The following is a 12,758-nucleotide window of genomic DNA, read 5'->3' on the forward strand; positions in this document are numbered from 1 at the left end:
GGCAGTTTCTGACTAGAGCAGCAGGACTTGATCATTCTTTGATTCTGCTCTGCTAACTTGTTACTTGGACTGACCATCTATAACACTGGTATGAAATTAGTGGACCATTCCTGGGAGTTACCATTGACCAAAATCTGAACTGGAGTAGCCATATAAATACCGTGGTTACAAAAGCAGTTCTGAGACTAGGAATCCTGCAATGACTAAATCACCACCTGCAAGGCACAAGTGAAGAATGTAATGGAATACTCACCATTTGCCTGGATGGATGCAGTTCCAACAATACTTAAGAAGCTGGACACTATCCAGGACAAAGCAGCCTTCTTGATTGGCACCCCATCCATCACCTTCAACATCCACTCCCCGCTTCAACACTGAACTCAGTTGTAGCAGTATGTACTATCTACAAGCTGCACTGCAGAATTTCATCAAAGTTCCTTCAACAGCACCTTGACCACTTCCATCTAGAACAAGGGCAGCAGATAATAGGAACACCACCCCCTGCAAGTTTCCCTCTAAGCCACTCACCGTCCTGACACTCAGAGAAAGATATCCTCATCTTCACTGTCTTAAATGAGTGACTCCTTACTCTGAGATTATGTCCTCTGGTCATAGATTCTCCCACATGCTGCAACAATCTCTCCGTATCAACCCTGTCAAGACCCCTAAGAATCTTGTATGTCTTAACAAGGTCTGTCCTGAATTCCAATGAGTACAAACTACTCAGCCCAGGGTCAGTCTAGTGAACCTTCTCAGGGCTGTCTTCAATGCCAGTGTATGTTTCCTCAGATAAGGGGCCCAAAAATGTTCACAGTATTCCAGCTGTGCTCTGACTAGTGCCTTGTAGTAAAACCTCCCTACTGTTATAATCCTTCAAATAACTATTGTTATTTGAAATAAAGGCCAGTCCATTTACTTTCCCTATCAATTGATGAACCCCATCTTTTTGTGATTCCCACATGACCCCCAGATCTCTCCATGCTTTCTCTATTTAAGTAATATTCAGATAGTTTCTGCTTTATAACTAAAAAAGCAATACATTGATTGCCATTGTCATGTGATCTACACAGTGTGTGAATGCAGATATTTGGCTTATTTAGCTTTGTATTTGTTACAAGCAGTATACTGGCTGATGTCATCCTGGCAGAGAAGCCTGGATATCCGGAAATGTTCGGAACTGAATAAAAAGGAAAAATAGATACAGAAGTAGCAAATCATCAGAGGCCCTAGTGGAGTACAGAAAATGCAGGGGGAATCTCATGAAAGCAATTAGGAAAGGAAAGAGGGGCGTGAGAAAACACTGGCAGACAAGATTAGAATCTCTAGATATTCTACAAGCATATCGATGGGAAGAAAGTAACCAGGGAAAGATTGAGCCTATTAGGGACCAAGAGGACATTGATAGAGAATTAAATGAGTACTTCACATTTTTCTTTACTGGGGAGATGGAGGATGTAAGTGCAGAATTCGAGAAGATGGACTGTAAAGTTCTTGAGCAAATTTATATAAGAAGTGAGGGGGTATTGGGAAATTTTGGCAGATTTAAAACTGGACAGATCCCCAGGTCTGGATGAGCAGTACCTAGGCTGTTGTGGGAGACAAGGAAGGAAATTACAGAGGCCGTGACCCAAATTTTTAAATTGTCTCTGGCCACAGGGAAGATGCCAGAGGGCTGGAGGACAACTGATGTGGTTCCATTTTACAAGTGCATTATAGATAGACCAGGTAACTATAGACCGGCAAGTCTAACATCAGTGGTAGGAAACTATTGGAGAAAATAGTGAAGTAGAAAATTAATCTCCATTTAGTGAGGCAAGGTTTGGTCAGGGATAGTCAGTAGGGCTTTGTCAGAGGAAGGTCATGCCGAATAAATCTGGTTGAATTTTTCAAGGAGGTAAATGAGTATGTAGATGAGACTAGTGCAGTTGATGTAGTTTATATGGATGTCAGCAAGGCCTTCGACAAAGTCCCACATGGGAGACTAAAAGCTAAAGGCTCATTCAGGGTGACCTGGCAAGTTAAATGCAAAATTAGCATAGTGATAGGAGACAGAGTGGTAGTAGAAGGCTGTTTCTGTGACTGGAACCCCATGTGCATCTGGAGTACTATGTGCAATTCTGGTCTCCACACTATAGGAAGGATGTGACTGCACTGGAGGTGGTACAGAGGAGATTTACCAGGATGTTGTCTGGGAAAGAGGTTGGATAAACTTGGGTTATTTTCTTTAGAGCAGAAAAGGTTGAGGGGGGAACCTGATGGGTGTGCATAAGATTACGTGGGGCATGGACAGGGTAGATAGAAAACAGCTGTTCCCCTTAGTTGAAGGCAGGAGGTTTAGTGTTGACTTGAGGACTTGTATTTTCATGCAGAGGTGGTAGGGATCTGGAATGTACTGCCTGGAAGGGTAGTTGAGGCAGGAAACCTCACAACCTTTAAAAAGTACTTAGATGAGCACTTAAGTGTTGTAACATTCAAGGCTATGGGTCTAGTATGGCAAGTGGGACTAGTGCAGGTAGTAGTGTATTTTTGGTAGTGCAAACCTAATGGGCAGAAGAAACGTACTGTATGATTCTATACAGCTTAAACTCATTGCCCATATTGTAGCCCAATAAAGCACATCTTTTGCATTTTTCTGATGGGACTCAATTCCTTGATGACTTCCATGGATCTACTTTAACAGCTCTTTCTCATCTGCTTTAGGATGACAACACAATTTCCTTTGTACGATATACCATCTTGGGCTATCATTTAATCTCTGTACTCCCAATATTCTCAACAGGTGTGTAGCTGATGGTTTTCACCATCACTACTTCCAGCAGCACTTGGAGAATTGCATCTTCTCATGTCATATTGTTCATTCTCATTCAATAGTAAGATTTAACACTCTTCACCAATATCTTCATCTTTCTTCCTATGGACCACTGCTGTCAACAGTATGTTTGCCATCAGCTTCCTCGTTTGTATGTCATTGTCAAATAATACCTTTGCAAGTGCAGTATCATTCTTTGCAGATGCTTTGGAACTGATAAATGGTGTAAGGTGTTTTGAAGCAATTTGTGGTCAGTCTTACATCACTTCCTCTCACTGTCAAACAGGTATTGATTAAAATGTTCATAAGCAAAGACAGTAGCCAAGGACTTTTCTCAATCTATGCATAACATTGTTCAGTATGTTAATGTTCTGGACACAAATACTGTACAACTGGATATCCTTGATATACACTAAGGCTGTTCCAAGTCCTGTCTCATGGCATCACACTGCAGTATATCTTAATCATTGAATTGTTACAGTGCAGAAGGAGGCCATTCAGCTCATCATATCTGCACTGGCGCTATTGTCTAGTCCAGCTCTATTACCTGGTTCCAATATATTACCTTTTCCCTTTATCCTGTATATCATTTTGATTCAAATAATCATCTAGTACCCTCTTGAATGCCTCAATTGAATCTCCACCACATTTCCAGGCAGTGCATTCTATACCTAACTACTTGCTGTGAAAAGGATTTTTCTCACATCATCCATGCTTTGTTTTGACATCATTGTACATCCTTACTCCCTCATTCTTGTTTCTTTTACAAGCGAGAAAAACTTCCTTTTATCTGCTCTGACCAGTTCGTCCATGGTTTTGAAAGCATCTATCAGATTTCTTCTCAGCCTTCTTATCCCAACTCCTTCAATCTATCCTTATCACTGCATTTTTCATTCCTGGAACTTGTAAATTGCTTCTGCACTTTCTCCAGTGAATTTACATCTTTCCTATAGTGTGATGCTCACACTTGTACACAATACTCCAGCTGAGGTCTAACAACTGTCTTGTATAAGTTCAATATCACTTCTTTGCTCTTATAGTCTATGGCCCTAATAATAAAGCTGAGAACACATTCTGCTTTATTAACTGTACTCTCCACCTGTCTTGCCACTTTCAGTGCTCTGTTCACATATACCCAAGTCCTTCTGCTCTTGCACCCCCTATTTTACATTGTCTTTCAATGTTCTTCTGACTAAAGTGCATCATCTCACACCTCTCTGCCCATTCCACCAACTTGTCAATCTCCTTTTGGAGTTCCACACTGTCATCCTTACAGTTTACAATTCTTCCAAGTTTAGTGTCATCTGCAAACTTTGACGTTGTCCCCTGCACATTAAGATCCAGATCATTAATATATGTCAGGAAAAGCAAAAGGTCCCAATACCAACCCCTGGGAAACACCACTACAAACCTTTCCCCAGCCTGGAAAAGCATCCATTGACCATTACTGTCTGTTTCCTATCAGTCAGCAAATTTTGTATCCACATTGCTACTCTCCCTTTCCTCACCAGTCTGGTGTGATGCGGTGTTTCAAATGCCTTCTGGAAACCCAATGTATACCACGATGGTAGCTCAGCACTGGCATCATTTTCAATGATTATTTGATGTGCGTGAAAGCTGCTGCTTGTTCTTTCACTGTTGTTACATGGCCTCAATCATCTTCAATTACATTTGTTTTCATTCAACTTCAGGTTCACCTGGCAAGCTCTTCAGCAATCTCATTAGATTCTGATCATTGTCTGTGGTAGCATCTCCATTCTATCTTCACACAATGACTAGCAAATCTTCCACTATAGCCTCCACTCAGAGGATCACTCAATCCCTGGCATCCTGCTAAATGCTGAAAATCACTATTGGCACTTGTAGGGTTGCCTGTCCAAGTTATGTCTTAGGGAGGTGAAAGGTAAGATAAATATGTTTGTTCTTCCTCCTGCTGTTACGTGGAATTTCAGAGGAAAACTAAATATGCCCAATTTTATTTATGGTGCATTGATCCCCTATTGGTAACATTTTGGTAAAAGGTGAAAATATGGTGTAGGGAGATAGGGAATAGCAGTGTCTTCAATGATGAGAATAAACTAATCCAATAGGATATCAGTGATATCAAAACAGGGAATGCTGGAGAAACTCAGCGGGTCTGGCAACAAACATGGAGACAGAAACAGAAGACTCAGGTCTCAAACCATTAACTCGGTTTCTCTCTCCACAGATGCTGCCAGACCTGCTTTGTGTTCACTTCAGACTTCCAGCATCAGTTTTTGCTTTTGTTTTCAATTTCCATTTTGCTCAATTTTTCACAGCTTAAGTTTCAGTGTACTTTCTGGTTTTCCCGTAATCAGTCAGAAGTTTCGGCCTCCCCTCTGGTTTTCCCCTGGACTACCTGAACCACATTCTGATTTTTTACGTGCATTTGTTTTCCTCAAGCCAAAATAGCCTGGCTCACCTCCTTCCCTCCCCCAATCTCTTTTCACCATTCATGACCGATACAGTCCTTTTATGAGTTGATAATACAAGCCTATAAAATCACAGCAGTTTTTAGCTGTGGTAACTATATCAACCAATGACCTTGCAAATAAACTGAACGTTTCACACTGAATTAAATGCTCTTGCACATTCCTGGGGAGCACCTCGTGTCTGTACAGTTGGAAACAAATTTCTGTATTTTCAATTGGAGGTACCTTTTTAAATTGAGTTTTTCAAAAGTGGATTTTAAAAAACTGCATCAGGCAATTTTTCTGAAGGGTCTAGGCCCGAAACATCAGCCTTCCTGCTCCTCTGATGCTGCTTGGCCTGCTGTGTCATTCAGCTCTACACCTTGTTATCTCAGATTCTCCAGCATCTGCAGTTCCTACTATCTCTCAGGCAATGCATTACCCCTTCAACTTTCTGCATGACTGAACAGTGTTTGACACTGATATTTTGCACTCAAATTATCTCACTCACTCTGTGAGGGACGTGACAGAGACAGCATGGGGGGAGGCGATCAAATTGAGTTCACTTTTGTTCAAATCAGACAAAATGATGTGTAAAGGAAATTTGGAAACACCCATGTGGAGAGTTTCAGGTCAGTCAGCTCACACCTTGATATAATTGTGGATTTTCAAGTCGGTTGCACTTTGTCCTTCAGCTGGGTTTGTTCCTATGGCATGAGTGGCAGCAGCACCCCTGCCGGAACAAGCAAGGATTACAAACATGACCTCTAACATGTATGTTTTTGAAAGGGGTCCTTCCTAATCCATAGTTCAAGTAAGGATAGTGCTGAGGATTTCAATGGACTGGGAAAAAATTTACAGCCCATTCCTTTCGATTTGAATGTTAATGTGTTGCATTTTAACACTTTGAAGATCAGTGGCAGGCATGGAGCAACAGCAGGCCACTCAGGCCCTCATGCCTGTCCCAGCATGAGTCTAACCCAATAAATCCTCCTTAATTCTGTAATTCACAAAAAACTGCATTCTTCTGGCAATCGTTGACTTTAATCATTCCACCATTTGGTGGTTACACTTTCAGTTGTGTGGGCCCAGGGGTCTGACATTCCCTCCCTAAACCTCTTTTTGTCTCCGAGATACTCTTTGACAAAGCCTTTTGATATTTCTCCCAATATCTGTGAAGCAGTTTGGAATGTTTTATTTAAAGATGGTATTTAAACACAAGATGTCATTGAAAGCATAGCAGAGAAGGAGCACAGATACACATGTTCCACACTAGATTTGACAACATCTAAACAGCATTCATCATGGCATTTATTTTTGTCTGAATGTGTTCCTTTGTGACAAGCACTATCTCCTCACAGTAAAATACGAAGAGGAATTACTTCATGCTGGAAGACCCAGGGGATTCAAGTGCTGTGCTCAAAATACATTCGGATTTTAAAGTAGTGTTTCCAAACTGTAACAGTTATGATTCATTGCTGCTCTGGACAGTCATTTTGTGAATTGTAAATTAAACAATTTTCCTTCATCGTTTGTGATTACAACATACGAGGTAAAATTAAAAAGAAAACCAGAAAATGCTGGAAGCACTCCACATGCAAAGCAATAACTTTGCAGGAAAAAGGACATTACTTTTCTATAATTGTTAACAGCCTTAGGCTATCACAAAACACAAAGCATCCCAAAGGGTATCCTGCAGCCGATTTAGCTGTGGCAACATCTGGCAAACAGTAATGTGATAATGACCAGATCATACAGTTTTGGACATTTACTTTTATTTCGAGCCAGCTGAGGCTCAGCTGGTAGTGCTTTCACCTCCAAGTCAGAAGGTTGTGGATTCAAGCCTGACTTCAGGCCCAGCATGATAAGCAAGGGCTGACATTTGGTGCTGTGTAATACTGAGGGAATGCTGTACTGTGGCAGGCGATACCTTTTATTTGAGGTTCCCTATGGTGGCCCAAAACATTCCTACAGCACTATTTCGTAGAAACCCAGTGGAGGTCTCCCCATGTCCGGGCCAATATTAATCAGTCAATCCAAAACGAATATCCATTCATCACCATCTTGTTGCATGCAAACTGACTGCTACATTTCCAACACTACAACAGTGCAAGTCTTCCTTATCACTTGAGGGATAAGCTGGGGCACCAGGAAAATTCCCCTCCTCCTGTTTGAAATAGTGACATCTGATCTTTTACATACCCGTGAGCAGACAAACATGATCCCAGTTTAACATCTCACTCGAAAGGCGATATCTCTGGCAGTGTCGCTCTGCCTCAGTACATGGAGAGAAAGGCTCAACGTTTCAGACTGATGATATGTCAGATGCCGCCTGACCTTGCTCAGCATTTTCCAGCAGTTTCTGTTTTAACTAACTTCTACGACCATTCTCAGTTCTTGCTTTCCATCCCACTAGTTTGAAATTTTTTCCAAAATTAATTTACTTACGGAATGAAACCTGAAAAAATTATTTCAAGCGTGTGCTAAACAACCCCTCACTCTTCAAAGGACCCCTTATGTTTCCATATTTCTCACTTGTAAATCAACACGAATATCAAGAACAGCAGCAGCTGCTCCAGCCAACCCTGTTAAATTCTCTGCCACAGAATGCGGTAGAGGATAATACATTGAATGTTTTCAAGAAAGTGATATAGTTCTCTGGGTTAAAGGGATCAAAGCGTATGGGAAGCAAGCGGGAACAGGGGACTGAGTTGAATGATCAGCCACGATAATATTGAATGGCAATGTAGGCTCGAAAAATCAAATGGCCTACTCCTGTTCTATTTTCTGTGTTTCGAACTCTCTTTATACAGTTCTGAAGTGAAGAAATATACATGGAGAGGATGCAAGTCATTTTGATTCCTAGAGGGCAGCATAAACACACAGACATTCACTGACACACACACACAAATATTCATTAATACAGACACACACACACAGTACCCTAGTGGGTTCTGCCCAGCCAGTATAAAACAATACTAGGTGGGATAGGAGGTAAAATGTGAGCTGCTCCTACCAGCTCCCCCTTCTTGAGTGTAATCTGCATTTGCATTAAAATCGATTTTCTGTTTGTTCCCGTTGTTGCGCTTGTTTTGAGATGGGGGCAATGGAAGGAATGATTTGACAGGATTTGATACTGCAATCATTCGGTGTGATTTTTGATGGACTGGTTCGAGAAGTGTGACTGGCAGTCGAGATGCTCGACTGCTGTGTTCTCCACTCTTGAGCTGTTGTCTCTGTCCTCCGTCAGGAGTAGGGGCAGTTCTTCATTTCTGCTTTAAATGTTCTGATGGAGGAGTAGTCGAGAGCCCAGGCCTTGTACACGAGGACCAGGGCCAGTGGCACTGACCACGTCCTTACCGGAGATAGGAAGAAGGCAGCGGTGCCGTAAGTGAGCAGCAGCATGTAGCAGCTGTAGAGTTGCCACAGGAAGAGTGCCATGATGAAGATGTGCATGGGCACAGTGCGGAGCCAGCCTGTGTACTTGGCGTGTGTCCAAAAGCAAAACCCTCGACACCGAAGGAGCAGACACCAGCTTAAGTAGCCCATCAGTGGAATATTAAAAAATGTCAGCTGAGTGAAGAAAAAGGAGAGAGAAGCTTCAAAAGTGGTGTTAAAACAGACATTAACTGTTACAATTAAAGGATTTGATTGTTAGAGATCATCACTTGCCCTCCCCTGAAGGATTCCCAATGCCCACCTCCCCAGACAGATTACTGCCAACCTGGTCTCTGAGTGGAGGTTCTGAGGCCTGGAGGGCTGCAGGAAGGGAAGTGAGAAGACTGGAGAAGCAAATACTAAATAAAAACCAAAAGACCTTCGGATGCTGTAAATCAGAAATTGCTGGAAAAGCTCAACAGGTCTGGCAGAATCTGTGAAGAGAAATCAGAGTTAAAGTTTCAGGCCCGGTGACCCTTCCTCAGAGCTGATGATAGCTGGGTAAAATGTCGGTCTAAATGTAGAGAGTAAGAAGTAAACATCAGGTGGGGATAAAGCCCAAAGAGAGAGAACAGCAGTTGGACAAAGAAGTAGATAACGATCTGGCTGGCTCAGCTGTTAATGACTAACAATAGGTAGTGTGTAATGGTATGTAATAACGAGATTATGTAATAACAAGGCCTGGTATGCAGAGAAGTAGGGCTTGGACATGGGAGAGTTTAGGCCCTAAAATTATTGAATTCGATATTGAGTGCAGAGGGCAGGAGGGTCCCCAAGTGGAAAATGAGGTGCTGTTCTTCCAGCTTGCACTTAGCTTTGCTGGAACACTGCAGCAAGTCTGAGACAGAGATTTGGCCGGTGAACAGGGTGGTGTGTTAAAGTGGCCCGCAACTGGAAGTTGCCCCCTACCCTACACACCAGGCCTTGTTATCACATAATCTGCCATTACACACTACCTATGATTAGCCACTAACAGTCTCCATTAACAGCTATTCACTTTCCTAGCCAGATTGTTACCTACTCCTTTGTCTGTCCAACTGTTCTTCACTCTCTTTGGACTCTAACCCACCTATCATTTACTTCTTACCCCCTCCCCCGACTCTATCTTCTGCATATAAACCGACGTTTTCCCAGCTACCATCAGTTCAGAGGAAGGGTCACCGGACCTGAAACGTTAACTCTGATTTTCTCTTCACAGATGCTGCCAGTCCTGCTGAGCTTTTCCAGCAACTTCTGTTTTTGTTCCCGATTTACAGCATCCGCAGTTCTTTCGGTTTTTATTTAGACTGAAGAAGCAGTCTGCCTGACCTCCGTCCCTACAAACCAATCAATCCTGCCAGGTCTTCATTATTGTGCTGCACTCCCCGCTTCACGACCCACACCAGGCATGACAGAAACCTGCCCTTAGTTAAACCCTTCCCTGCCTTAGGTCTGGTTGTATACTGCTACCTGACCGCCCAACCCTCCTTCCACACTCCTTCAAACCAAGGTCTGAGAGTGCTGCTGCTGCTGTACCCCACCAGACGCAGCACCCACCCCCTCCAGTTGGTAAATCTGGAATGGCAGTGCCAGCCTGTGATGTCCCCTTGTGGTGGAGTGCCACTGGACACACATTGTGCTATCTCTGGATTACATACAACCAACAGCACAGGGCACTTCAGCTGTTTCCTCTTTGGCTGCCCCGGACAAATTTTTTTTAAACATTTTTTCCGGGGTTCCCAGGAAGTTCACGTCATGGACACAGGACAGGAAGCCAAATGCTGGGAGAATTTCAGAAAACCTGGGATGGTCAGTCACCCTGGAACAGACTGCCTCCCTAAGTCACATCTGAGGGCAATTAGGGTCGATGTTGGAGTCACATATCAGCCACACCCAGGTATAGACAACAGGATTCCTTTCCTAAAGGGTCAAATGTTCATTTTTACAAAAGCCACTAGGGAATTTGCAGGCTCTTTTACTGATTCCCATGTTTTCTTTCCAGCTACTTCAAACTGAATTAAAATACTCTGACAGCAAGGTATATGGTAACTCTCTTTCCCTGCAATATTAGTTATTGATTATTATTTGTAATTATTATTATTTGTTATTGGATTATTACTCTCTATGGCTGGATTACTATAGTCTCGTAACATAAAAACTCTACACTCTTAGTGCTCCACAAATGATAGAATCACTATGAAATATTATTCCAATAGTACAGTCAAATACTAGTTCAAAATTGGATGATTCAAATCGCTTGATAATTCAGGAAGTTTGTTACTTTTCTCCTGCATACAATCTTGCAACAAAGCTATTAAAAAAAATTCTCATCTCTGATTTTTTTCTATCGATTGTCTTAAATCGGTGCCCTCTGGTTACTGACACCTTCACTAGTGGAAACAATTTCTCATTAATTACTTACTGAAACCATGGCTCACACACACACAACTCTTCTAACCTTGTACCAATGTTACCGAACCAGTGTTAATCTCAATGCTATTAAAAGTCAATGAAACAGGATCAGTACAGCGTATGAGGAATGATTGTGGAACTGTTGCCTGCTCTTTTACCTGAAAGATTCCAAAGATGAAAGTCAGGCTTCCCTCCAAGAAATAGCCATCCACCACGACCCCAAAGACAAAGCAGGCTCCAAAATGGCCATCTATCACCTCACCAACAAACCAGGGACCTACAACATGGGAATAGTAAATGCTGAGGAGTTTCACATGTAACCTCTCCTTGGTGCTGACACCACACTTAAAAATGGAGAATTGGGGAAAGGGTGGGGGGGCAAGTATTTCCTGCTACACCAGCTTGGTGATAAAAGCTTCCACAAGCCTTACAAATATCAAAGGGTCAACTGATTGGCTTTTAACATTGATCTTGGGACAGCTCACCAAATACGCCAAATACAAGCAATGATAGACATTGAGAATCAGTTATATTTCATCACTGAGATTAGGGAATTTGAGTGGCACGGTGCAACGAAGATAGAATCTAATCAAACACTTCTGATTATTAAAAACTGAAAGTAGTTCTCAGGAAAAGTCACCGGATCCGAAATGTTAACTCTGATTTTTTTCTTCACAGATGCTGCCAGATCTGCTGAGCTTTTCCAGCAACGTCTGTTTGTGCTTCTGATTATTAACATGCTTTGCAATCTAGAATTAATTTTCCACAGATTATAAATGAGCTGAATGATTATAAATGTTTTTCTTGTTTTGAAATTTTTCTTCCTTCATTTCAGTCTTGAAAATGGTTTCTACCTCCTAAATTATATTTAATGCAATAACAATCTATTATCAGTTAAATTGAGTTTAACACTAATCATAAAAATGTATTAGTTTGGCACAGGGCACAGTGATGGACCCAGGGCTTTTCACGTGTACTGTGTGGCCTTAGCAACAAGAATAGCTTACATTTATACTTCAAATTGAAAGTTACAAAACACCTCGAGAAGAGTTATCAGACAAAAATTGGCATTATGCCAAAGAAGGAGATATTAGGATAGGTGATCAAAATCCTAGTCAGAAAGATAGGATTTAAGGCTGAGAGAGGTGGTGAGGTTTAGGAGGGGAACAACAGAGTTTAGCATCTCGGAATTGTCAGCATGGTGCGGCATCTGAAATTGGAGGTCATAGATCCCTACAGTATGGAAGCAGGCCATTCGACCCATCAAGTCCCACCAACTCTCCAAAGAGCATCCCACCCAGACCCACTTCCTTTTCCTGTAACCCTGCATTTCCCTTGGCTAATCCATCTAGCCTGCATCTCCCTGGATAATATGGGACAATTTAGCATGGCTAATTGACCTAGCCTGGACATCTTTGGACTGTGGGAGGAAACCCACGTAGACAAAGGGAAAATGTGCAAGCTCCACACAAGTCGTCACCCGAGGCTGGAATCGAATCCAGGTCTCTGATGCTGTGAGGCAGCAGTGCTAACCATAGAGCCACCATGCTGCAGAGGATAGAGTTGTGGAGCTGGCAGAGGTTAGAAAGGGAGAGAGGGATGAGGTCACAGAGGGATTCAAAACCAAATGATGACAGATTTAAAATATTGGCATTGCCAGATGAGCAGAAAACATGAATGGTGCATAA

General features: G+C 42.3%; 1 protein-coding gene across 1 annotated transcript in view; it reads right to left on the minus strand.

Annotated features, from left to right (window-relative positions):
• Window positions 1-6,412: 6,412 nt before the first annotated feature.
• The window catches only part of tmem62 (transmembrane protein 62), a 50,939-nt gene continuing 44,593 nt past the window's right edge, over window positions 6,413-12,758 (minus strand). Inside the window, exons 10-11 of the mRNA XM_048599638.1 lie at window positions 11,229-11,347; window positions 6,413-8,814 (exon numbers count right to left, since the gene is read on the minus strand). Coding sequence (XP_048455595.1) covers window positions 8,488-8,814; window positions 11,229-11,347 — 446 coding nt within the window. The 3' untranslated portion in view covers window positions 6,413-8,487. The remainder of the gene's footprint in view (window positions 8,815-11,228; window positions 11,348-12,758) is intronic.

Source organism: Rhincodon typus, chromosome 8 (genome assembly GCF_021869965.1).
Source record: "Rhincodon typus isolate 14 chromosome 8, sRhiTyp1.1, whole genome shotgun sequence".
NCBI lineage: Eukaryota > Metazoa > Chordata > Chondrichthyes > Orectolobiformes > Rhincodontidae > Rhincodon > Rhincodon typus.